Consider the following 27,282-nt stretch of genomic DNA (forward strand, 5'->3'; position numbering starts at 1 on the left):
AGTACCAACAGTTCTTTCACATAGTTGCCATATTGACAATATATCTTAAGGATTCAGGGTTTTGATGGTAATGGTCAATTCACTGATATTACTACTTTGGTTCTTCAAATGGGAAAGGGTAGACATATGAAAAAACAATTTGTCATAAAATAAGTTTAATATTCTAGTAGCTATATCACACATATACTTCCCCGCGTTTCGGCACAGCTGCCGATTGCGACACATTCGATATTTTCCGTAATTTTGGTGACTCAGAAACGTTTTCTGAACCGCCCAATGATGCTAGTGAATTAGGAGCTGACGCACTGCTGCTGATCGTAGACGATTTTTCGGAAGGTTCTAGAGTGCTTGATCTTGAGGGACTCAACGAGCGCTTGGGATGAGATCCGCCCTCATGGGACAAAGACGTACTTTGCCTAAGATAGAAATGTTTTCCTTCAGTAGCTTTTCTCGCTCGAGGCGATTCTGCAGCTCTCGTATCCAGTGGGTGTGGCGGAATTTCCCGCTCTTCAGCGTTGCCACCATCTTTCTCATCACCTCCAAAACCACTTCTCGTTTTCTCGTGAAATTCGTCAAATATTTCAGTCAAGGTTAGCGGTGTTACTGGGCTAACTGTATGTTCTGTGTCGAATGCCTGTGTAAAAGTAGGATTTTTAATATCTTTGCTTTCAAACGCTCTTTTAAATAAGGGACTATTTCGTGCGGAGTCGAATCCTAGTTGAGCTAATTGTGAAACGGTCATTGGTACGCTAACAGGGTTTGCTAACAGTGGCCCCAAAGTGGGCGATAAAACTGCTTGTGCCAGTGCGGCAGTACCAGGCGAGTGAGCGTGAAGCGTGTTATTTACTGAACCCGAACCATCTAACTCTTGGATGGGTGATAGCACTACCTGCAATGAAAACTGGTGGAGATAAACTTTGTAATAAGCTCAATATACACAGTTGAATATACACAGACTTGCATGGAAAACAGCTAAAGCTATGTGTGAACATCCCATATTGTTTCGTTTATTATCTCGCTTACCTGTACCACTGGAACATCGTTGGATGCATATCCTGGATAACTTGGCAGTTGCGACATCATGTTTAAGCTTGAGCCTGGCAGGGCGGCGTTGCTACCGGACGTAAGTACATATCGGTTTTGGTTTTCACGTTCGGACACTTCTTTCGTGACATCAGGGGTCGGAATTCGAGGTCTGTTTTTTATTTGCATGGAGGACGCACCAGCAAACTTTTGACCTGAAAACCACACACGTTTTTTAAGTTAAAGGCCCTAATTAGCAACCCCTCTTCATACTTATTAACTAATAAATTTGAAAATAGACTTCACATTAAAAAAGGTGGACCTTTCGTAGATTACCTGGAGATTTAAGGGTGATATGTTTTCTTTTTTCATTAATTTTATGTAAAGTTAATTAAATTAAATTATTTCAATTAAAATTAGTTAAAAAGTTTATTTTTCTTACCAGACTTGAACTTCTGATTTCTTCCTGATCTGCGTCCAACTAGCCTATCATATAATGATATCTTTTGAGGAACGTGTATTTGTCCGTTTTCCGGGTTAGCATAAACCGAATTTCCTCTTGGTCGCGCAAAGAGGCCTCCTGAAGAATATGCTGTTGACGCTGACCGCACTGACCCCATTCCAGTTCTGGATATTTGCCTGGAAAACCAGTTCTGACTTTTTCGCCGTTCAACTATGGGAGTATCGACGCTTTCCTACAATGATGCAGAAAGGTAAACTTATATATTTCAGGCTGATTGCTGTTGACTGAATGACGCGACCGAGTTCGATCAGCAAAGTGCAGTAATAGTCACTTGTCTAACAATTCCGAAGTCATACCTTACAGTACGCTGATTGCAGTTGTCAGCAATTGAGTGCGGCAAAGGAACTTTCACGGATGTATCTAGATTACTTTTGCTGCGAGCACTTATGCATTAACTCCATAATATCAGCGTGCGGTAAAAATTTAACAGGCAGCCGTGTCGTAAAACGATTTGCCACAGGCATGTCAATGTTAAATATCGACAAAAAGCTTTAACACTGATACATGCTATTTTGATTTGCGTGCAGCAAAACATTTTTTTAGTACGCATGCTCAGGATCGATGTTTTATGCATACTGCACGTGCTTGCATTAAAGCAGCTTTACGCCCGCTGTTAAGAAAGGCGTGACTTAACAATACATTCGTAAGTAATTGTAAGTATACAGAGTGTTTTCAAAAATGTAGATAATATCCCGTAATTGAACGATTTTTTTCAAAAGATTGTACTTATGCTTATAAATTGCTTCCCAAAATCTTACTCTCGCGGAAATACAACTCTTCAAAATTTAATAACGAAAATGGGATATCCTAAATAACTTCTCTCTCCGTTAATATAATTGCATGAATTTTGGATTACTCGTGTATCATACCAAAGTTAATAGGATTGCGCCTAATACATCTTTCCACGTCTTCGGGGAGACTACCTTCAACTTCTATATCCATAAGCTTTCAAAGTTTTCGGTTTTTTAAAACCATTACGTGCTTTATTAGGTTTCCGATCTACTTAAGAAAAAGGGGATACTCTTGATTGATGTACATGAACCAAACCGTTTTCCAGAAATATACCATTTTGTCAGAAAACGTATTTTACAAAAACAATGAGATTTTGCGTGTATTTTTTACTCCATCGCCTAGATACTAAAATAAACAACATTTTTGAGTTAAAATTATTAAAGATAGATTTATTGCTTTGAAACAAATTCATTAAGTTTCATCAAGTATCAGAAAAGTTATTTAGAATATACCATTTTTGCTATCACATTTTGAAGAGCTGTATTTCCGAAATGGTAAGTTTTTGGAAAAAAATTTATAAGCAGAAGTATAATCTTTTGAAAAGACCTTTTCATTTCCGGGGCCTTGCCCTCACTTTTAGAAACACCCTGTACAATACTTACATAGTCAGCATACATGTCATCTATGATGGACTTCTTGGGATTACCACTGGGAAGCAAATTAGCGTATAAGCTATCAACTGGCTTTAATTTATACATTTCTGCTGAGCCTTTCGGTTCTTCCCGTCGATAATGTTCAGACCCTATGGTGTAAGGTATTTCTTTCGGAACCACTTCGTCCCAGTATTGGTCTTTCAGTAGTTCTGGATGTTCTTCATGCATTTCGTCGACTATAATGTAGGCCGCCTGAAATGGGGAAAAATTATGTTTTTGAAGCTCCTAAAAGACTATGAAATGTTTAGATGCAAGACCGTAAAGTAGTGTATTATCGAGCGTGCTGATTAGCCACGCAAAACATATTTGTCGGTCGTGCAAAGCACAATATTTTTTACAACCGATTTTTATGAATAATGTATTTTTTATGCTTTACATGAAAACGAGATCACGAACAAGTATTTTAGTTTTGCTCAGAAAACTAAGTAACAGAGATCGGAGGCGTAGTTTTATCGATTCCTCAACTCAACTCTCTAAATCGAAAAAAATTCAATATTATAAAATTTAATCATTTACAGCCAAATCAGGAAATAGGCACTGCATGTGCAGTGCTATGTACTGTTTTTTTTTAATACATCAATCACTACTACTTTGAAAAATATTTTCCCGTCGATTGCCATAACACGTTTGTTTAATGTATGCAAAATTGATCGTTTAACGCTCAGTTGTTCAATTGTTTTACTTTAATGCACAATTTTATTGTAGGCAACCAATTATATTCAAAATCAACAAACATGGTATTGTCGTGTAAAACGGTACCAAATTGTGGCGTATGTGATAACACAGAAACGGGCGGCCTAAGCACGTTTTAATATTCCTATTCTAAACTGATATTGTTTATGTTAAAATAATAAAGACAAGAAATCTACAGAAGTGACCATCCATAGTAATCGAATCGTGTGCACAAAACATTCAACAAGCAACATTATTTGAACTGAGCATTCATGATACGATGACGAATGATCGTACATAGTGGAACTCGAAGTTTCACACCTTAACTTGCACTTTTCTGCCTTGAGCGTACTCATTTTGCACTCGGACGTACCCGTGCGTACTCGACGTCTACGTGGAAGTTTCGTACCTGAACGTAGTGGTACGTACTCGTACTCAAAGCTTCCGAACTCTGGTGTACGGCGGGTTGGAAAAATGAAAAAGTTTTGACAAAAATATCGATATTTGTGATTTCACTTTTCGTTCAGTTTTGTGAAAATTGAATTGATTTGAAAACGCAACAGTCACTCAGTTCGAATGGCGCGTCCTAGTCAAAACCGTCTTTGCTTACCTTGATATGCCTGTCAATGAGCCAATTAAGTTCAATGTCATCGTCGTCCTCGCCAAATGGATTGATAAGGACTTCCGCCACTTTTAGCCATCCGATGTAAAAACAGAACTGTAACAATATCGCTTTTAGGAATTGCTTCATAATATGTTATCCTCTATAGATATCGTGCAAATCATATTTGATTTTTTTTTTCATTTTTGGAAATAACGTCTAATAACATTCACCCTAGGCTAACGGCTTCACGATAGATGGATATTTATATTATGTGAAATGTTTTGAAATTCCTGTTTTTAATTGTTGAACGATGGCAGTTTTTCCCTTTCTTTTTTCCTTCATCTTCCTTTTCTTTTTTATTTATTTTTTCTGTCTTATTTTTTCTTTCTTTTTCTTGTTTCTTCCTTCTTTTCTCCTTTCTCTTCCATTTGTTTCTTTTTTTTTTCTGCGTCTTTCTTTTCTTTTTTCTTTCTTTATCTTTTCTTCTTCTTTTCTGTATAAAACAAAACTGCCATTCGTCAGCGATTAAGAAAAGGAATTTCAGAGTGTTTCTCACAATTTAAATATTCATCCATCATAAACTTTAGTTTTATTATAGCTACAGAGTGTCCAAGATAAGGATGTCCCTTAGCCTGGGCATATTGGTATACACTCTGTCCAGGATAAGGTGAAAGTGGTACGTAAACCTCTAAATAAGGAAATTTTTAGCTGCATCTCTTACCATTTACGAGATCCCCATGCTGGGCATCCTTATGTTGGAAACACTGTATACTAGATGTCAATATAATCACGTACCTGTAAAGCCGTAAAAAATGGAAAGAATATATCTGGATCCTCAATTTTACCTCTCATTTCTGGTGGTGCATACGGTACAAATTGTCTACCTAACAACGCTGCTACGAAGTACACGTAGAGGGCAAGAGATACTACCTGGAAAATAAAATTTACAGAGATCGCCCATGTGTACAGAGATTCGACATCTATTAGACTTCTGACCTCAGTCATATGTTATACAGAGCTGCTGTCGGTGACAGCTATTTATACAGGGGCAAACAAATTGATGTCCATGACATCACTACTTGTGGGTTGTCAGGCAGTTTCAGAATTTTTTGAATAGCCCTGTATACCGTAGAGACTGACCTGGGTATAAACTAAAGGCACAGAAACAGTGTCATATCCAATTAGAGCTCCTAATCTGCGTCGAATATCCGACAGTTCTGTGAGTATGGTTTGAACTATATGATCGCTAGTTGTCAGCTCTTCTTTCCTCGCTCGGTTTATCAGATTTGCTGCCCACACTAAGGGCATCCAATACTTCGACATTGGAGTCTTTTGATCCATAAGCTCGAAAATTTTTTTTTCGCTATCCATCATTATGCCTGGAAATTTTAAAATATGCGCAATATTCCTCCCAAATGCACTTCAATTTTCTGGCTGACTCGGGTTAATTCAGGTTAGCTCGGGTAAAAATTATAAGTTAACATACCACTATCGACTAGATGTTGCCACGTAGGAAATCGTTTCTTAACTCTTAATGATACTCTCATTAATGTAACAACATAAGCTAATATCGCATATCTAACTATGTTCCTTCTCATCAGTCTTTGTTTCTCTCCCTGAAAAAAAGAAGTTCAGTGAGGGATGACTAAATAACTTTTTTTGTCTGCATAAGTAATTCCTTATTAAACTCTGCCGCCTATAGAAAAACATTAAGTTCCTTATATATTATTCTATTAAGTTCACGTTTTTCTTCTTTTTCCGTTAATTTGTCATAAAATAGTACGTATGCGACCCATGGTGGAAACTTCTCCGCCTCGAGCAATCGCGAACTCCAGCGCTAAGTGCGTCTGTTCTCTATTTCACTCTGAAGGCAGAGAAGGAACATTCCCTCCTGGATGCGAGTTCTCTGAGTTAAGTCATACCACCACCTATCCACCTTAGTAAGGGATATTTACTTACACCTCCAGGAATACCCGCATTTAGAAATAGTGCCAAAGTGTCTGGCCATGGCAAAAGTTTATACTGCTCCCACCATCTCTTAACAACAAGAGATACATAAAATCCTAGGACGAAAGACATCGGTATAGTTTCACTTTGTTGACCAAAATACATTCGTATTCTTTCGAAGACTCTGAAATAAATCATTATTTTTTCTAATTTTGACGAGTAAAGTGACAGTTTGGTGGTTAAATGGGCCTCATTTCGCAACTAGTTACTTAACGAAATAAGTAGCTTAATTTCATAACTTAATTAGCAAAAAATGTTCGGAGACTTGGCTTCATTCACCCTGTAAAATCCCACTCGTTACATTAAATTGCGTTTTTTGACGAGTTACATAAATAGTGATTGTTCTAATTTTGGCAAATAGAATGGCGTTTTTGACAATAATAACTGATACCTGAGTAAAATGAAGGCTATTCTCTTCATTCCGTAATTCAATAAATATATAAATAGGGTTTTTTCGAAAGTTCTTAACGAGACGACCCAAAATATCTAATGGCAATAGCATGTACGTTCGTTAATAAGCGAGTTATCCGGCAAAACTTCGGCAATTTTGATATCTAACAAAGAATAACAAGGAACATATCTTACCTTTGTTGCGACTCGTTCAAACCAAAACGATAAAGTAAATTTATTGAGTAATATACACCTAAATATGCTACGAGTTCCCTCCAGACCAATTTATACACACTTCCTCGCCATCTGAAACAAAGGAAACAACTCTAAATACGCATTAAATTGAAGAAATGTTCGAATATGTATCCATTTTGTGGCCTTTATACTTTATTTTTAAGTTAGAAATTCCTTTATTGATTTTATTATTAAATTTGGAGTGTATCTGAAGTAGAGAGTTTCGTTTTAACGCGACATACACCTCAAATAACTAAACAAAATCTGTATATAACATTTTTCCGATTCTCAAAAACAGCCAAAAAGATGAATATTTAAAAAAAAGAAAGGAGTTTTTGTGAATTATCAATTTTCTAGCAGGTAGACGGGTCGCAATGAACCAGTAAGATGGCCCGCGAGAACGCCAGACCTAAATACATGTCATTTTTATCTGTGGGGTTATATGAACATTTTTGGCGTTTACGACTGAAACTAACATAATGACAAATTTCGACCACCTTTGGTTGCCAATCTGTGAATAATAATTAAAGGTTTGTTTTTTTATTAAAACTTTCACACACGCGTATTTCGATTGTTTTTGAGATTTCGAAAAAATGTTACATAAAGATTTTGCTTAGTTTCTCGGGCTCCATGGCATGTTAAAAGGAAAATCCCTACTTAAAATTCACCCGGTATATAATTTCTTTTTACGTTAACAAAATGAATTTCGGTGTTTTTCTTTTCTTCGAATGAGCAAAAATTTTCGAGCTGATCATTATTCTTGAAAGGTTCAGCCGATGTTTCCAATTGAAATTGAAATTCCGTTAAAACCATGTTGCACTTGTGCCTGCTAGTTGATTCTGAGGGATGCTGCAGGAAACATCAATTCCTTGTCCATTAAAGCCTACATTTTTGTTACTGAACATTTCTGTCGCTTCTCCGTAAATAATGTCGGCCACAAACCCTCTTCCACCACCAATACCTATGGCTCATGTTAAAAAAACGCCCTGTATAATTTTTTTTTATATATACAGAGTGTTTTAAGCCGTTGACACATTCGCTGCCACGCTCAGTAACGCAAACTCCTACAATTTAGTGGATTTGAAATGACTCGCTGATTGCTGACCTTTCTCACCAATCAAAAAAATCTGAAGGTTACAAAATTGGCAAATACTAATTCTGGGTAAAAATTAACATTCAGTGAAAAGACAATTTATTCTCGTATTTAACTTGCCAGGAATATTAATTATTGTTAATAAGGCTTAGGCGCGGCGCTATAAAATTGAATTTAAAGTGAATTGGTCGCTTGCACGCAATATTTTCTAAAGTTAAAAATTTTTTTATTGATTTTAGGAAATTTCTATGTCGGATCTGAAAATGCAAAAACTGTTGATCGATCAGTGCTGTCTTCATATGCGTAGAATTTATACGTGACGAACAGTTTTGTGGATGCTTCAAAGCAGAATTTCCAAATTCGTTTCGAGCCGTGAGCTCCCCAGAGATTTGTATGATTTTTGAAAATATTCCTGAGTTCATGAAATAGCGAACCGATTGCGATTAATTTCAATAACATCTGAAGCTCCCCACTTCCCTCCCAATTTTCCTCGGGAATTCCAGCAAAGTACGTTCTATGAATTGTATTTTTTTGCTAAAAGATCGCCTCTGGCAATTTTTTTTTAATAGTAATAACATCATTTAAAACTAAATATGACCGGTAAATTTTTTATGAATACATACATTATAGATATGGTAATTCGCAATTTTCGCGCTTTGATCATCCTGATATCAAGCAAAAACGATATTCCAACATACATTTCTAAGCCTCTACATATTGATTATGATTTTTGATCTCCTTAGAACCTCAACAAGAACTGGTTCTACTGTTAAGTAATATGCAAAAAACTTAAGAGTGGATTAGTTTTATTATCTCTCCGTCGGGTCGGCTACATCACGTTAAAGAGGTCTTCTTAACTGTTTCATCTTGAAGTAATATGTGTACTGGAGCATGTAGGCGAAAATTATGATATCTTTGGTTTACTTAACTGCTTTAGCGCTTCACCTGCTTAGTCCTCAAAGTATCTATTTTGGCGAAAAACAGTGGCGGATCCAAGGGAAAGTGGGCGTCAGTGCAACGCATTTTTTTTGTGGGTCTGAATTTGCTTTTTGTCGATATGCATTCGCATAGATATCACAATGTTTTATAATGACCTTTTAAGGTCGAGCAATTTTCAAAATTAATGCATTTTCATGTGTACATCAAATGACACACTCGGTATACTGTGTAATGATTGAATTCTGCGATTCATTATGAACATTTTTTTATAGAGAATTAGCGAGTAATCGGAGGTTTTATGAAACTTTTTGTTGTTTTTAGCTAGTTTTGAGGTCTAGTTCGTGTTCAAGGGCTCATAACTCATTTTTTTTAAATGAGGCACCTCGTATATCTTTTTAAAGTTGGATTCTGCGATTTGTTGCGAATATTTTAAACAGAAATTTATTACGTTTTTTTATCAGGAATAAGCGAGTAACCTGAGGATTGATGAAACTACATATTTTGAGGCAGTTTTGAAGTCTAACCTGCGTTCGAGGGCTCATAACTCATTTTTTTCAAATGAAGCAACTCGGTTATTGCTTGAGAGTTGCATTCTGCGATTTACCTCGAATATTTTGTTTTTGTTTATAGAGAATACGCGAATAATCCGAGAATTTACGAAAGTTCATGTTTTCAGTTAGTTTTGAACTTTAACTCGTGCTTAAGGGCTCAGAACTGAATTTGTTCAAAGAAAAACACCTCGTATATTGTTTGAGAGTTTAATTCTGCGACTCATTGAGAATATTTTGAGTAGAAATTTGTATTTCTTATGAGGAATAAACGAGTAATCCCCCGATTTATCAGACTTTCCTCTTTTTTAAAAAATCCGAATTTTTAGTTCAGGTAATGCGACTTTCAAGTTAGTCGTAGCTAAAAATTAAAATATAATAAAATATTTTTAAAAAATTACAAAAAATAAGTGGGAATTTTGCTGCAAGTTAACCGACCCCCTATCTCTTACAGTTTGCACGATTCGAATAGTCACCCTCAAAATTGGGACAGTCCGTACATCCATATAATAGTAGTTACGTTATATTTACATTGTTTTCAAAATGATAAAGATAAGTTAACATTTCTACACTATCCAAGATTTTTTATGCCCTCCTATTATCGTTTCTCACTTATAACAATAATTACTCATGAGAAGTAATTATGAGAAAAATGGTAAACAATGGAATTAAAACTACCATCTCTTAATATCTTATACGAATCACTAATTATTTGGTATTCAAATTCTTCACGGTATACCATCTGATGATAATTGCACTTTTGAGCGAAACAGAAACATCCGGGAACAACAGATCGTCAATAAAGTGATGCGCATTGTTATTAACAATTATTAACTTTTGTTAATGTTGGGTACCTATTGACGTCCACTCATCAAAATGAATCCGTCCATTTCAATCGACATGGGCAGATTTTCTGATTAAAGGGGACGCAAGTAGAACTTACATATGCAGTGTGTAAGATATGTACAGTGTGTGTCCAATCGTGTATTAAAACTACCAGATGAAAGAGGAGAAAGGGCTCTAAAAAGACGCCTCTTCGCCTCATTTTTATTCTATACGCCATTGGCGTAGGGTCTTTTTGGTATTTCCTATGCAGGATATGAATCTAAAGCCGTGAAACCCTTCAGCATATTGAAATCCTGAAGCAACACGCCCATAGTGGCGTGGTTACCATGGAAATGCCAATCCATCAACCTGCCACAACTGGTCAATATTACGTAATAATATTACACACGGCATGAAGCTTTATTATGCACACTTACTTACAATCACCAATTTTCCGTTATAGGTTATTCTTACGTTAATTGCAGTTTATTTCTGGTTCATGGTTCTAAGTACAGATTTTTTAAATTACGTAAAATGTCGGTCAAAATTGATATAGCGGGCAATTTAATTTTTATTTGGGAAACATGAATGCAGATGCCGGTTTTTGAGGCCGACCCTGGTTTCATCAATCAGTTGCCCGTTGCCTCAATTTTAACACGCAGCGATTTAAAAAATCCATACCTAAAGGGCAGGTACCGTGAAACTTTGGAAAGCTATGAAGAGTTATTGGCCGTCTAAGTTAATATACCGATTCAAAGATCTGGCCTCCCATTAAAAAAAAATGCCCCAAAGTCGTTAAAACTGTCGGTTTAAACTCTAGAGTCTAGGTCCAAACTCGGCATTTTAAACCTTATAATGCAGTTACCTTCGTATTTCAACGCCACGAATCGTTTAAGAGTTGAACAAGGGGGAGGCTTAGACGCACCCTGTACGTTATGACGATAATCAGTGGGTGTTTAAATCGAAGGAAGAAGGAATGGTACCTCATGGGGAGTACATGCTTGCGCGGATTGTTATGTTAAAACCATTGTTCTTGGTGTCACATTAAGGTACGTACAGAGCTTGAAGGTTGTCAGACCAAAACACAACATTCTATATTTAATAAACGTATTAATAAATTCTCACTTTTCGCTGTTAAACCACCTTGGTGCCAACGGCATCGGCAGGGTTTAAACGGTGGACTTCAACCCTAACATATTGAACGTGCATATGTAGGCACATATACAAGGTGGCCACTGGCATAGCCATATTTTCTATTCTACAGTGCACAGCGCTTCTTACAGCAGAAGTTGCATAATGCACATAAAACTATAGACGGCAATCCTTTTTGTGACTGTGGCGGAGGCTTAAGCACAAAAACTTACATTCCCAGTACTTTCCAAAAACACCCGAATGTACTTCCGTTCGGTACCAACCCGCCATAAGACACAGTCATGTTATTTGAATTGAATAAACGAAACTATTTTACAGCCCCGTCAATTTCACTATTGCACTAACCTACTTCACAATTTCGCTTCCGCACATTCACCGTAAAAAATGCGCTTCGAGGTCATTTGAACAACTGTTGTTACATCGACAAGTAATCGGCTGGTACTAAATCGGCTGAAACAGAAATTAACAATCGCCATCAGCAGTTCAGGTGTGCTAGGCAGTCGTGCTTAGTGGGGAATACCTTCTGAATTGCTTTGTTGTATACATGTAACATGTACCAGAGAACGAGTATACCTATGTGTGGTAAGGACGGATCGCCTGTTACATATTAATGGCATAGAAATTTTATTGAAAATTCTTCGCAGCCAAAAATGTAGATTATTAGAATGTGGTACCATTAACAGTTAGCTCATAAACAATCGAACCCACTGTCGAAGCGTTGAAAACGATGTTTCGGGTTCCCATAAAAGGTGTATTAATTGTTTTAAGGATTATTCGTGAATTAAGCCCCGGGAAAGCAGTGTTTTGCACTTCAACGCGTATGCAGGGTATTCTATATCCTCACGTAGAGCACCCCGAATATTGGGCGATTACTTAGGACCGTGCCTCTAGGAAAAATACCACCCCGTAAAGTTCCATAACTATTTTGGAATGTCGCTCGTGCGACGTTTCCCATATGCCGCATTTGAGTTAAATATATCAAAAACTATATAAGGAAAAAAATGAAACTGTTTTGAAAATGCGACCCCCTTAATTTAGGAAACAAAGTGTTAGCGATGGTATGTTCATGCGGAGTTTATACACGTGGACCAATATTTTTTAAGTTGTGTTCGCCGATATCTTCACAATCCATGGGGTAATTAAAAAAATATTAAAACCTTAAAAATGGTCTCAAAATAATCGCTTCTACCAACCTAAACTTGCAGTCTGCCACAGGCCTGGTAATGTCGGCATACGAGCATACCGCGACATCTTTTGAATGTTGTCTCTCTTTGGAGGGCCGTGGCTGTTTCATTTTTACTAGTAAACTAGCGAAATACCAATGAACATATACTCCAATAACCAAAGTAATATATTTCATAAGTGCGAACAAAGTATGATTATAGCCTTAAAAGCAACGACGAACTCATAATTATAGTTTTTAAAAATCAACAAAATCAACATAAAATACAAAGCATGGATTAACATGCATAACAGACGGTTTCGATTAATACCTTATTTATGAGGTAATATAACTGGTTTATTGCCGAATTAAGTTCTCCGGAACTTAATACTTAAGTAATGCAGGATGGCTCTTTTTCGACCTCGCCCCTGATTAGAATTTCGATTATTTTAAGAGATTCAACGTGAAAGCTCCGTTGGTTCCAATTTTTTCATAAATATAGCTCTAAAATGGGGAATTCTTTATTTTTTAAAACTTTTTTGTGTATAGATCATAAATGGCTCTAACGAGCTATTTTAATTAAAAAAAAATTACCTAAGCATTCTTAAAGCTCGTTTCGAGGTGCAGGTTCTTTTTTTTTTTGTAAAAGTGTCACGAAGCAACACCATTGGCAACTGCTTTACTACCTAATTTTTGAAAGTGTAGTTACAGATATTGCATTTTTTGAAAAACCGATCTTCTTTATTCACGAAATCGGTGATGTTTATTACACTTCGCAGAAAAATTATCTAACTGCTTTGTAAGTTTAATTAAATTTTAGAAACAGAAAGCTGTCACCAAATTGTTAAAAAACAGGTAGAAGAACATTTGTCCATGTTCCTACTCCATTACATTCTCCCAACATGCAAACACAAACTGTGATTTGTAGCATATCGAGATTTTCTATAAACCAAAAAAAAACTTTTCAAAAACATCTAGGAAAATATTGGCAACGCCAATCGCTTGAACCTCAATTTGAATGCGTATTCCTTCTAAGCATTATATTGTACAGACTTGTTCTAATTTAATGAATATCTTAACATAAACGAGAGTCCAGTCGTGGGGGGTCGAAAAGCGTCTACCCTGTATATACCTAAATAAATCTTGTTAATCGGCTTCGGTAAGGGTAAATGGCACAGACTCCATTAAGGCGTCGGGGTATCCCAAATTACAAATCACAGACTCGTCTCCTGCTGCAAGGAACGGACGGCAGCTAACAATCTTATATTGACCAATGCAAGACGACAGCCATTCCACGTCCACCGTTACGATTTTGAAGTTTTCTAACCATCCTAAAACAAATTCACGTTTTTGAATGAAAATCTTATTGTGAAAATTTTCTGGAATGTTAAAGATTTACCTTCAAATCTGTCAATGTCTTCAGTAGCAGAAATTTCAGTTACGATTACATCAATTTTGTCGCGATTCTTTAAAAACGCATTTATTTCGGCGACGATTTCCCCTCCAGCTAGGCGGATCGCATACTATAAATTTACAAATAAAAGTAGGCAAAGAGTGTTTATTTCACTTGTAATCAACTTTCGGAGAAAATAAACTACGTTAACCCTTAAAATTTTTACAGAAGAAATTTATAGTTTTGATTGATTTATAAATAAATTATACCATGCATAATATATCCCAATTTGCCAAAATTCTCTTAGAAACTACAGAAATCAATGTTTTTCTCCTGTAACAATGTACAGCGGCAATGGAGAATTTTACAAATATTAATAACATAAATAATAATGTATTTTAAACAGCGTTAATGCAAAAGCATTAATTACTCACCTCGAGGTCCTGCTTCGAAACACCCCTCAATGGAGGAGCCAAATAAAATCTGTAACCAACAAAAAGAGGCTGTGATTTACTGATCAAACGCGACGTTCGAGGACCAGGTTCTCCTGTTGTGTCTAACGCTTCGTACGGTTCCTAAAAAACAATAATTTTCCCATATTAGGTGGGTGGTATTTTTAGTAAAATATCCAGCATACGGTTCTACTATATAGCGTGTCCCAAATTAACTTTCAACGTTTGTACTGAGGAGATTGGATACTTATAAATGTGGAGGAAAAACGACACACAGTTCCTTACCTCTGGAACTATTTGTTTCATCAATAAACATTTTTCTGCCCATTCGTATCGAACCACCCAAATACCGGCAGCTATAGCTTGTAAAATTTTCGCAGTATGCGATACGATTCTGCCGCTTTCGTCAACAAGAACAACTACATGGGTAACTTGAGGTGTAAACACCTTAGAGGTGGTCAATAACTTTCTGCACTCCAACTGCGTAAAGACGTTTAAATCTCGATCTAGTATCCTAGACCACATTATACAGGGTCGTGTTTTCTGTGAGGGTGATGCGCTTTGCTGAGATACTACGAAATTCAATATGCTCTTTTGATTTGGGGTAGATGTCATCAAACTGGGTTTTTTTGCCGGTCTTAAACATTCATAATTCAATATCACCTCTGATTTAGACAGTTTTTTAGACTTACTTGGATGTAGAAACCAGAGGAGAATATTTGGTCTGAGACTGTCGAATGCTACTTTTAGCGATTGGAGCATACCTGCTCTGAGATTCTTCTAAGATCTTTCGAGTACGTTTTGGGGTAAATGTGTCGCATTTACGTTTTTGTGAGAAAACCGAAGCACCGAATATAAAGCTTTCCTGTGTAGACATTTTGCCAAGTCCAATCCGCATATCTTCGGAGTTCACGATCAAATCAGATAATCTTAAAAGAAAAGAAATAGTATGAAGTTTCAATCATTTTTACGAAGTTAAACAAAAATAAACAAGTCTTTGCAACAATTTGCATTTGGTTAAATGCTGCTTTATTTTAAAATTCTTGATTCGATGGAAAGGTTCATAATCTATTCATATCAAGAGTGTCACAGTTGATGAGAAAAATATAGCTATTTTTCATTTTAGTCGAAAACTCACCTATCTGGTGTTAGAGATGGATCGCACAATGCTGGTATAGGGCAATTTTCTTTTGTATTTTCTTGATTTGCTCCCAAATCATCGCCTGGAAAAGTCGAATTGTCATCGTCAAATCCGGGTGGAGGAGGCAAGCAGAAATCCAACTCTTTATTTATAACTTCAAAATTATCCGCATCGTTCAGATTTCTCAGAATTAATCTAAATTTTATCGAATATAGTAAACACACAATAGTAAGTGTTAGTTATAAGATGTAATAAACAGAAAAATTTAAAAACTAGAAATAATATTAAAACCCTGTATATTATAGCTACAGCGACTTAACCAAGCCACTTACCGTTGTTGTGATGAGCTCACTTTGTTCTTTTGAGGCGTAGTTTCAATAATTTCATCATCGCTAACATCGCTACTCTCAATAACTTCTTCAAGAATAGTTTTACTCTTGTTCATTTTATTTGAAGTCATAGTTTGTGCAACGTTTAGTTGATCTTGCTTTAACTGTTCATCCGGAAAACTAATATTCTTAAGCTGATTCTCAATATCTTCATCATTCTCAAAATCTTTAATATTCTCCATAACCTTAATAAATTTGACAATGAGAAATATGAACGAACACAAAAGAGTCTGGAACCATCAAAATATTCTATTACATAATACGTCCTTATCAAAATCCATAAACTAGTCAAGCGATTTACTCTACATGATACATTTTCATAATACTGACGTTTATTTTTATTTACTTGTATCAAAGTTATGGCTAATGATCAACCTGAATCGTAAGAAAGTTCCAGTAAATGGTGTTTTAACATTCAACAAACGTTGACAATTTGATGAACTCGGTTAAGCTCAAAATTCGCAACATACGTGAAACACAAAATAAATATTCGGATATTTCCAGACTTTTTTGATAATTTGTACAAATTATTAATAAACCATTAGTATACCTAACTCACATTTCCAATATTATTTGAAAAACAACTTCGTGTTTTATGACTCCCAGTTTTCGCCACTTCTTCACCGACAGACCCGGATTCAGTAATACCTCCGAAAAAATCATCGTTATTGTGCAGATCTTTCAGAAGGTCCTGCACATCATCTGTGACTATTTTATAGTAAGACTGTATATTTATATTGCGGTTCAAAGAACAAAGGGATTTATTCGAAACATTTAATATATTTTCGTCTGGCAACATCTCGTGTTTTTTCTTACTGCTACTGGTGCTTGCCGAACCTTTGCTTATAATTTGGGAACGGCCATTAAGGGGAATGGGAATAACACTCTTTTTGGATGGGAATCTAAAAAGAAGATAGTACATACATACCTAAGATATGTAGTAAAAAACGTTCAAACTCTCTTGAATCCTGTTATTTCGTGTTATTGTAACAGGCACAACGAAGCAAAATTTCGGAAAATACAGGATGCCCCACTAATAATCCCGAAATTTTACGGAAGACAACAAATTCTTCCATCAATACTACTTACCTAGTTACTTCAGGATACGGCGTATTTTCCACCATTTCGAACTCAGTATTAAAAGGCGACGTCTGTTGATATTCCATAATTCCCTTATCAAACTTATCAAAATAGTTATCTAAAGCGTCACATGGAGTGAATGAGCTAGTGGCAACAGTACTACCACTTTTTTGCGTTTTTCTAGTAGGTTTGAAAGTTCTCTTTAGAGTGTCAATTTGAGCTTCCCCAGACTTAAGTTGTTTGTTTTCATCAATATGCGTTTTTGGAGAAATTTTGTTTTCTATGACGACACTTTTTGTGATGGGACCAGGGTCATACTTTAACATTGCATCAAGAAGGTATTGCTAACAGAAATATTCTCAAAAAATTAGAGTTAATTGACAAGACAACAATAGATACTTACGTCATAATCCATTTTCTCACTACTAGAAGTAACGGGAGGATCTTTATTGCCAGAGTTTGCTTCAATGTTTTCAGAATCTGCGAATTCTACAGTTAAATCGTCCCTAATAAGTCTTCTTTTATTTGGTTGTTCCTCTTCCTCCACTTCACTATCTGAAGTGGGCTCTCTGATGCGCTTAAATTTCCTAACAAAAAAATCACTTTCCCATATTCACCATCTTTCAAACATGCAGTATTCTTTAGCTACGTTAAATCATTCCATGTCTTACATACACACTATATTGACTTACTTGACCTGATCTGTGTGGGGATATGTCAGTTTTCTGCTAATTTTGTGGCCAGATTTATTTATAGATGACAAAGAGCTTATCATGGCCGATTCCTGAGATGTGTTATGTATAGGTTCACTTGACTTATTTTTTTTGGATTTCTTCGATGAGATAAGCGAGCCATTTGACCCTAGAGAAGTATTTGAGCTTATTTTTGCTTGACTTGGTTTGACATGAACTCTTCGCATGAGACTCTGGTCATTGGAATCTTAAAAAAAACTTATAGTGAATCTTCTTATGTGTGGTTATCTTTATAAAAGAAAAATCTGAGGTCTGTCTTATGTATATTGACATCTGCTATACATGCTATATAGAAACCTTTCATTTCGGTATAATACCTTTCATTTTGCCTTCTCTAAGTTCTTCACCATTTTCTGACTTGATCCCCATACTTTGAACATGCCGCTCCCATTGCACCGAATTAGAAATATTGGGCAAGTCATCAGCTTGTATTTCAACACTGTGAGAATCTATTGTTAAAGTTTGCACACGCTTATTCAAAACTGATTTGCGGTCTTCTTGAAAATCAACTTGATTCGCAATTGAACGGACTGTTGGCAGAAGGGTTTGCGTGGCAGCATTCTCCTGATTAACTGCAGGCTTGCTATTGCTACTATTAGTTTCTTTGGGCAATAAGTGCACTAATTTTTCCGCATATGACAGCAAATTTGTAAAGTTATCCATTGAAAAAGTCAGGTCCAGTTCTTCTCGCTCTACTCGAATCTCTGATAAGCACGACTTTAAATTGTTATGAAGCTGAATTGCTACCAAATTCAAGTCGTCGAGCTCTGTGGAGATTGGTGGAATGTGACAAATCACGGTCTCGTTTTGGTTTATGATACGTGGAGGTGTTGGGTTTCTTTCATTTTGACAGGTCTCTTTTGGCACTTGAAAACTCTAAATATGTCATTTAAGAAAATAACAGATCTCATTTAAACACAAACTTACTTCTGCTTTTGCTGGGTGTTGTAATCCACCTGATGATTCACCTTAATTAAAAGCAAATAAAATAATGTATACAGGATGTTGCGAATTGCAAAAACAGAACATTGATAGTCAGCATCAAAAAGTAGTTTGCTCATAAGTCTAACAAAAGTAGAATATTCTAAAGCTCTATACAATAAGTAGCAAATAATCGAAACGAGAAACGGTTCTGTTCACGCATGTCGGAAATCTCTCGCAAAAATTAAATTTCTTTGGCGTATTGTCGATTTCCTAACTCTCCTTTATCCTTGCAATGGCACAAAAATTATGCTTTTCTTTAATGAGGTCTACAAGCATCCTAAGACATTTTGTATAGCAAACTAGCACTATTTTTTTGACATAGAATTTGTTGTTAAGTTTCTACCTTTGCAACTCGAAACACCCTTCATGAATGTAATCGAGAACACGCTTACCTTTCTTGGGAGATATTTTTCGCCTCTTTTTTATCTGTCGGGGAGCAATATTGCTAGTGTTATTCTGCAAATTGATTTTTAAAGGTTTCGGCTGTTTATTGCCTTTTTTCATGCACATTTTTACATTCTCAATTCTCTCCCACCCGCTGTATGAACAGGCATTAGACATATTCTCGGACGAGGCAATTTTATCGGATTGTTTCCTTTTCAAGGGAGTGATTTTTGCGCCCCTATTAAGTGATTCGGCTGCTTGCTCGAAATTTGCGAGGCATTCATCTTCCAAAATGTCTTGTATTACTTTCCTTTCCACCTGCAGAGGTAAAAATTTACTAAAACTCAGACTAACAACGCCAAGAAGTAAATGTCAATAGGGAATTTAATTTTATTATATATCATTTAACAAACCTAATTTAATCTCTTTATAACTGTAAAAAAGCTTTTTTTAATAATTATAAAATTATCTTGGCCCTTAAAGGAATAGGAAATATAATATTAGATGATATTGAAATTTACATGGGTTTTTCTATAGTCGGTGTGGGGATACAATACCCAGTACAGTATTTGCTGAAAAAACACAAAAATTACACACCTGTTTAACCAAAGTTTCAGACTGAATTTCTTCGATATTGTAATCGTCATTCAGCCCTTCAGCTAGGCTTTGGTACCTTTTCAATAGTGATGTAGGTAGATTATTGTGTATAGTCAAAGATTGTGATCGCTGTCGACTGTCTTTGTATGCTTTGGTACTAACAGGAGCAACTAAAATAGATAGTAATTTTAGGAAAAAGAAGGAAAAAAGAAAAAATTATAAAACAGTATAAATAAAGACCAGTAATTTTTTACAAGTTAATGGAGGAAAATTATTCTACACTATTTTCTGTTTAGGGTAAGAAACTAAGCGAACAGAAGACCTAAATTTTCAAAATTATTCATCCTAGAACTTTGGGAAAATAAACATTTTTTAGTAAATGTGGTTAAAAGAAATCACTTAAAATTATTTTCAACTCTAAAAGCAATGCTAAGGGGCATTCCACTAATTTTATTATGAAAAAAATGACGTATTTGTGCAATTTACTATGAAAAAATATGTTAAAAATCTCCTGATAAAACCTCACATAGAGAAGATTCTTGCTGAACTTCTTTAAATAAAGTGATGAAGAAAGACTAAATTTTCACTGGAAGGAAATTAAATATGTATATCAAACATGGCTATATGGTGAACAATTTAGTTTGGTCCCATTTTAAAGTGTTTTGTTTGTCCTTCGAGGCACTGTGGAAAGAATATTCATTTCATTTTTGCTGTGGTCAAGTGGCACTTTCTGAAAACAGGGAATGCAGTTACCTTGAGAAATAGAAGGCATTTGAAAGTCTTCCTCGCAAGGGGGGCTTGGCGTAAGGACATCTGATTTACTGGGTACCTTCTTTAACCAACTGATAACTTTATTTCGTGTGATATCTGACAATTCCATGTTCGACGGATTTGCTTCATTTTCCTTGTGAAAACGCATTCTATTTGGCAAAGAAAAATTATCTTTGGAAATTAAGGCGACATTTTCGCAATTAGGACTCGCAATTTTCATTAGATTAAGGTTTCCAGAATTTACTTCATTAGCTAAAAGAAATTGAAATAGCCATTAGTATTCCACACAGGGTGACCATGCTGGCGTCAACTTTTACAGTGCAAAAAGTGCAGATGACGCCTGATTTCAAGAAAAGCTCTTAATCTAAAATCATGGTCATTGATCCAAAAAAAAAATCAGTGAACCTTTTAGGTGAACTCACCACTGTGGCCATATTTTTCATTTATAATTATTGAAACGTTGTTAACAAACTTGCCAAATTCATCAGCAAAGCAATCTTTAAAAATAGGGGTCCTTTTCTTCATCTGAGTTTTGCAAATGGGGCAAACTAGTTCTTTTTTTTTTTTTAGCTGTAAAACACAATCTTCACAAAACCTATGCTGGCAATTTAGTTCGACTGTCTGCTCTATATTCTTCAAACTGAAATATAATCAAACAAGTTGAATTATCTATATTAGTTATCCAAATGAAAGATGTTGAATTTCATTTGTTAATTGATTCACTTTATTTGAAAGACTATATCTAAAGAGTTCTCTTCAACACACCAACTCTTCAAAATACACGTATATACAGGGTGTAAAAAATTGAGGAATAGTTTTCATGTGCCAAAATAATCTAGAGTCAAAAATATAACTACAAACCAGATTAGTAATATGAACTGCTGGCCCTGCTTTGATACCCCCATAGGAAGTATCATGTTTAACCATTACTTTTAGGACATCCTGTCTTAGTAAACCCCAATAGTATGGGCTGAATTCTAAAAACTTAGTTATCACACCTGCAGTGTATTCTATTAACTTTTGTCTTGAATTGCCAGCAGTTCATAAACCCTTATGATTGAACACTCATTCAACGCCACTAAGAGCCAAATTCTGGTTTCTGTATGTAAAGTGGTCTCTGGGAATAACATCAAAATGACCTTGTATTTGTTAATCTTGAATATGTGAGTCATGTTTGATTAAGCATTTTGACGGTACTCCCTAGGATAATTCCACTCTCGATATTATAAGATTGGCACTTAGTTTTGTCTAGTGCCTTATTAATGGAAATTGTGAATAGAGCTTAAATTGAAACTTACCATATGGGGCACTGTACTTTGGATTGGAGTGAGACTAGAATCGCAGATAATTTTTCCAGCTCGCTGGACCCCATGATAATACTCTAAACTTCCAGCTACGAATTCGTTTTGACAGAAAGCATTTAAAATTTTCTATACGTTTATAGATCGCCAATTTACTTTTATACCCGGTTGTACATTAAAATAATGCATTAATGGGGCGTAAGTTTAAAAAAATTCTGGTTTACGAGTTCGCACTGTTTACCAACGATCTTCTACGTTTCGAAAACAAATAACCATAACCTCAAAAATATTAATTTGGCGGGCTGAGTGTTGTCAACTTTGAATTGTTATTAGAGAATAGAAGAGCCCCCTCAATCAATTGTCAGTTTTTATATGGCCGCCGTCAGTTGGAAGTGGAAGAAGTACGTATTAAGTGTTCCTGCTGTTCGACTTAACGCTCTTGTTCCCCTTTGCTCATCTGGTCGGCCGTTCCCTTTTTCGGACCTGGGCGGCCGGGAATCCCCGGTCAGACTTAGATGATGGAAATTCACCGCTTGAATCTAGACAGTCCACTAGTCGGACGTGGACTTCTGGGGTTCCAATTGGGACGTTCACAAGGTGTCCGAGATAAGGAAGGCCACTATGGGGATCTTGGAAACGGTGAGAGACACAGATTTGATTAAATGGGAAAAAAGTTGCCTAAGAAAGTGGCGTTTAGAAATCTCCAAAATATACATACATATTTTGGTTGTTGAAATAATTTGAAAAAATTGAATTTTTCGATTTAACGTATTATTTTTTCTGGCGTTAATAATGGTCCTACAATGGTCAGGAAAAGTATTCATACACCTTCATGCTCGTTAAATAAAATGAAATAACAGTATGATCAGTATACTGTAACATCTAATTAATTTTGTTATAAACGGCAACATGTAACAATTAATCTATAATAATTTTCTTGGTAACAGTACCGTAAACGGTTTTCGCTCCGATCGTTCTGATTTTTTAATATGTTATTCTAAAGGTCATTTTGAACAACTTTTCTAAAGGGACAAGGGCGCGCAAATGCCTCTTTCACACTTTTTTTTAAGTTGAACATTTTTCCAAATCCAACTGTCTTACGGGATCGTGGAGCGAATAGGGGTGCTGGGTGGGGTAAACTGCTTCACTATGGGTATGTAATATTTTGTTGTTGATTTAAAGATCTGAAACGTTGTTGATAATTACCTCACTCAGCACTCCAATTCACTCCCCATGAATCCCGAAAGACACTTCACTTAATCGACTAAAATACTAGCGTGGCCCCTGCGCAAGAAAGATACACAAATATTTTACAATTTTATTTTAATTGCAATCGCAATTGAAAAAAAATATAAATTCTGATCAAAATAAGTAAATGAAAAACATATTGCTAGATAAGAATTGAAACTAAATGAAATAAATTTCCTTTACTGAGGTGATCCGAACTAACCTGAACTAAATGAAATAAATTTCCTTACTGAGGTGGATGTAACTTTGCAATTTTAATAGAGAAATAATGAATATCGCTTAATAAAGGAAATGACCGTTTAAACAAAAATTCTGCTAGATATCCAACAAAATGGGGCTTTTTTCTTCCATATCTGGGAATGCTGGGAGAATCAAGCAATGTTGTCTAATTGATAAATTTAAAAATGATTATTTGGATGAAAAATAGAAATGTGTTACCTTACCTTACCTTACCTTACCTCACCTTACCTTATCTTACCTTACCTTACCCCACCCAGCACCCCTATTCGCTCCACGATCCCGTGAGACAGTTGGATTTGGAAAAATGTTCAACCTAAAAAAAAGTGTGAAAGAGGCATTTGCGCGCCCTTGTCCCTTTAGAAAAGTTGTTCAAAATGACCTTTAGAATAACATATTAAAAAATCAGAACGATCGGAGCAAAAACCGTTTACGGTATAATTACCATTTTCTTTACTGAATCATATTGTTTATAAGCACTACCGCAAAATGTTTGCCAATATATCATAAAATTAGACCGCAAAAGTACTCATACATAATGTAATTAAGTAGAAAAATATAATATATATTATTAATAGTTTGTGGCATGGCCTTTAGCTTTAATGATAGCTGTTAAGCGCCGAGGAATGGATTCGACCAAGTTTCGTGTTGAAGAAACATCAATCTTTACCATTCTTCTTGCAAAATTCTTTTTAAGTAATTTTTGTTGCTTATTTCACGTTTCCTAATTTATTTATCTTATTTATACCATAAATTTTCTATGGGATTGACGCTTGGCGATTGAGATGGAGTCTTAACAATTTTTGGTATGTTGTGTACTAACCGTTCCTGAACGATTTTGGTCGAGTGTTTGGGGTCATTGTCTTGGTAAAAAGAATAAATTCGAGGCATGTTTAGTTTTCAACACTTTGTTTCAAATTGTCTTTTAAAACATACCAATATACCATTTTATTCATGATCCCTAGAATGATTACTCAGTTTCCCTCTCCATTGGCTGACATTCAGCTCTAAACCATGCAAGAACTTCTTCCATCCTTTAGTGTTGCTCGCAGATTCTTGGGATTTAAAGCTTCTTTTTTTCGTCACATTAACTGTCGACCATCTGAACCAAATACATTGGTACAAAAAAATTTCCGTACAGTTACTTATCATAGGAATACACAGAGGTTTAGCGACAAGAAAGCCACTTTATTAGCAAAATATGGAAAAATTTAACAAAAGGAATATTTCTTGGTCCATCGACAACGATTATCAAGAAATTAGTGAAAGAAATTTTAATTTTAAGCGAATTTTTCTTTGCTATGTTCAAATTTTCACTCCAAAAAGTCTCTATACGATTTCATATAACCAAACTGATATTAACTAAATTATTCGAACAATAAACGTTTAACATTTCGTTGGGTTTCCTTTCGACTTTAACACTGCATGTAATCGTCGATTCATAGAATTAACTAAATTCATTGTTAACATACACAGTGTTTTATTCCATTCCTCTAATGATACTTCTTTGAAGTCTTTTTTATTACTAATTATATGTGATTTTATTTTTCGCTCTAAGCGTTCCCACAGATTCTCGATTGGATTTAGATCCGGCGATTGGGGTGGCTCTATAGTGCTCTTAAGGTTATATAACAGCCATTTTTTTGTTAGACTCGAGAAATGTATTGTATCATTGTCTTGCATAAAAGTAAAAGACCTACCAAGGCCCAACTTTTCCGCACTAAATTTAAGATTTGTTTTTAAAATATTCGCATACGCTTTGCTGTCCACTATTTTATTTACAAAACACAGAGTTTCCACCCCTCTTGCCGATATACAACCCCAAACCAAAATAAGGCTTCCGCCTCCATGTTTGACCCTTAAAAATAAGTTTTTAATTTGAAGCTCAGGTTTTTTCCATACTTTCTCTTTGCTGTCTGACCCCTGAATATTGTATATTATTACTCTCATTAGTAAAAATGATGTTCCAAAAGTACTGTTCTTTATTTAAATCCTTTTTAGTATATTTAAACCGTTTTTTATTCGTTTTTGAAATAAAGGACTTTTTGCGGGTGAATTTGACTTTATATCAATTACGTCTTATTTTCATTGATTTGCATGGCGGTTACTTTTGAATTTTTCTTAATCTTAGGTACAATATACCGTTCCTCTTGTGCTTTCACAGCCTTTTAGGCGTCCAGTTCTTGATCTTGTTTTTATCGTACCATGTTTTCCATAGCACTCGATTGTGTTATTACATTGTTGACTTACTTCTCTTCACCACGCTTGCTACTTCAGTGATTGAATAGCCCTCGTAATACAACTGTATGATTACTTTAAATCGACATGAATTTCACGATTTTTCGGACTCATGATGTCCTATTTAAAGTTTTCCTAGTAACTGATATTATTGCGAAGTTGACCTCATAGATATTTCAATTTTTTATCGCCATTTTTTCACAACAAAAAAGTTTATTGAATGCATCTTTGAATGGTACAAAAACATTTTTTGAGTAAAAATATGTACAATTTTAAGAAGTTTACCTAAAATTGGTATTTCTATGACGATTTTCTTCATTATCGCTGTTAATGGGGTAAGAAATGTTTCTTATTATAAGTTGTTGCATATTTCGATAACAATTTGCTCATGTTGCTTCTAAAACTCCATAAATTTCTGTGATAACTAGTTGTTCGAAGATTTTTTTGTACTACTGAATATTAAATTTGTTTTCGTCACAAAATAAGACAATATTCCAAAAATCTGGTGCGATATTTACATATTGTTTTGCGCACTGTAGACGTTTCTGTTTATTTTTTTCGTTAATAAAAGGTTTCTTTCTAGTCACTCTTGAACAATATTTACCTTTTTTTATTATCCTTCGTACAGTATCGGCACTTACTTTTTTTGAAAGCATTTCTTTAACCTTTGAAGCTAAATGTGTAGCACTTATTCTTGAATTCTGTTTGGACTTTTCGTACAATTTTCCTCTCTTCTCTAACAGTCATTTTTATTGGTCGTCATATTCATTTAACAACGGAGTTTTCATTTTTAAACTTGTTGACAATGCTTTGAACAGTTGCAAAACTCCAATTAACTATTTGTCCTATTTTTCGATATGATTTATTTTGTTTATGTAACCTGATTATTATTTCTCTTCTAACAATTGTCGTTTCTTCCAATTTTCGACCCATTAAGTTTTGAAAAAAAATATTTTTTAGTTTGATTCCTGATCTAATACGCACATTTAGTTGCTATTACCTACTTGTATAATTTAGCAATAAATATCCGTATATACAGTGGATCACAAAAATATTCGGACAGCAAATCTAATTAATTATACTTACCGTTTTAAATGGATATTTGAAAGAATTAGACAAAAAATATTCAATAATGAATTTCTAAGATATTTTTCCTACCACAAAATGACCTTAATTTTCAAATAAAGCCATCGAAGTCGAAAAAAAATTATGAAATTAGAAAATTATCGCATATTTTTAATATCAAAAAAATATTCGGACGCTGTTTACCTGCTTGCAAGACAATAGTTTTTCTACTATTATCTAATACATTTTTATATCATGAATCACTTTCGTACACATCCATATAGTATGCTATCGAAGTGCAATTTATTATCATCTGAAAAATGGGTCGTATCGCAAATAAGGACATTAGTTTCGAAATTAGACAGTTAGGGATTTTCAATTATGAAAAAGGTTTGCCCTGAAGTAATGCTTAACGGCGGTTCCGGGGCGGAAGAGGGGAGGTGGTTTTAGTGGGTAGGCGGGTGCCTTCGGCCATTCCGGAAGCTCGAATCCCACACTACCTGGCCCCAACGAAACCCTAGGTCAGGTGTCTTAAGAAGATTTCCACCTCCTCGCAAAAAAAAAAAAAAAAAAAAAAAAATTATGAAAAAGGTTATTCATACCAAAAAATAGGTGCTATGGTAAATCTAAATA

General features: G+C 35.2%; 3 protein-coding genes across 9 annotated transcripts in view; 1 reads left to right on the top strand and 2 right to left on the bottom strand.

Moving 5' to 3' along the window:
- Ldh (Lactate dehydrogenase) overlaps nt 1–27,282 on the top strand; it is a 52,462-nt gene that overhangs the window by 9,903 nt on the left and 15,277 nt on the right. The window lies entirely within an intron of this gene.
- Best2 (bestrophin 2) lies at nt 139–11,954 on the bottom strand. Of its 2 annotated transcripts, none has more exons than XM_066285965.1 (11): nt 11,668–11,954; nt 6,860–6,970; nt 6,227–6,398; nt 5,754–5,883; nt 5,408–5,646; nt 5,063–5,197; nt 4,274–4,381; nt 2,941–3,183; nt 1,466–1,718; nt 1,024–1,238; nt 139–889 (listed from the first exon to the last, which is right to left on the bottom strand). In XM_066285965.1, the coding sequence occupies exons 1-11, from the start codon at nt 11,736–11,738 to the stop codon at nt 176–178; spliced, it is 2,391 nt and encodes a 796-aa protein (XP_066142062.1). In that variant the 5' UTR covers nt 11,739–11,954; the 3' UTR covers nt 139–175. The 2 variants fall into 2 exon arrangements, with proteins under 2 accessions (XP_066142062.1, XP_066142063.1); XM_066285966.1 differs by lacking the exon at nt 11,668–11,954 and adding an exon at nt 11,429–11,615.
- LOC136341222 (breast cancer type 1 susceptibility protein homolog) lies at nt 12,784–22,535 on the bottom strand. Of its 6 annotated transcripts, none has more exons than XM_066285961.1 (19): nt 21,859–22,523; nt 20,983–21,200; nt 20,543–20,812; nt 19,790–19,959; nt 19,325–19,510; nt 19,201–19,264; nt 18,752–18,780; nt 18,142–18,700; nt 17,765–18,011; nt 17,476–17,659; nt 17,082–17,416; nt 16,552–16,894; nt 15,936–16,177; nt 15,601–15,798; nt 15,155–15,391; nt 14,748–15,099; nt 14,445–14,585; nt 14,017–14,140; nt 12,784–13,948 (listed from the first exon to the last, which is right to left on the bottom strand). In XM_066285961.1, exons 1-19 carry the CDS (start codon nt 21,930–21,932, stop codon nt 13,764–13,766), a joined length of 4,158 nt encoding a protein of 1,385 aa, XP_066142058.1. In that variant the 5' UTR covers nt 21,933–22,523; the 3' UTR covers nt 12,784–13,763. The 6 variants fall into 6 exon arrangements, with proteins under 6 accessions (XP_066142058.1, XP_066142057.1, XP_066142054.1 ...); XM_066285960.1 differs by having other exon boundaries at nt 18,752–18,792; nt 21,859–22,522; XM_066285957.1 differs by having other exon boundaries at nt 15,936–16,168; nt 18,752–18,792; nt 19,201–19,510; nt 21,859–22,535.

The sequence above is a fragment of the Euwallacea fornicatus genome, chromosome 9 (assembly GCF_040115645.1).
Source record: "Euwallacea fornicatus isolate EFF26 chromosome 9, ASM4011564v1, whole genome shotgun sequence".
In the NCBI taxonomy this organism is placed as follows: Eukaryota; Metazoa; Arthropoda; class Insecta; order Coleoptera; family Curculionidae; genus Euwallacea; species Euwallacea fornicatus.

What these genes read in the sequence shown, in the direction of transcription:
- Best2 (XM_066285965.1), bottom strand. Translation starts at nt 11,738, where the DNA reads ATGACTGTGTCTTATGGCGGGTTGGTACCGAACGGAAGTACATTCGGG. An exon ending in TGCCTTTAGTTTATACCCAG is followed by an intron (nt 5,198 to 5,407) that starts GTCAGTCTCTAC and finishes TTTATTTTCCAG; the next exon opens with GTAGTATCTCTTGCCCTCTA. An exon ending in CATTTTTTACGGCTTTACAG is followed by an intron (nt 4,382 to 5,062) that starts GTACGTGATTAT and finishes ATATTGTTACAG; the next exon opens with TTCTGTTTTTACATCGGATG.
- LOC136341222 (XM_066285956.1), bottom strand. Translation starts at nt 21,932, where the DNA reads ATGGGGTCCAGCGAGCTGGAAAAATTATCTGCGATTCTAGTCTCACTC. An exon ending in GTGAGAAAATGGATTATGAC is followed by an intron (nt 17,417 to 17,475) that starts GTAAGTATCTAT and finishes TATTTCTGTTAG; the next exon opens with CAATACCTTCTTGATGCAAT. An exon ending in CCTCTGGTTTCTACATCCAA is followed by an intron (nt 15,100 to 15,154) that starts GTAAGTCTAAAA and finishes TGAATGTTTAAG; the next exon opens with ACCGGCAAAAAAACCCAGTT.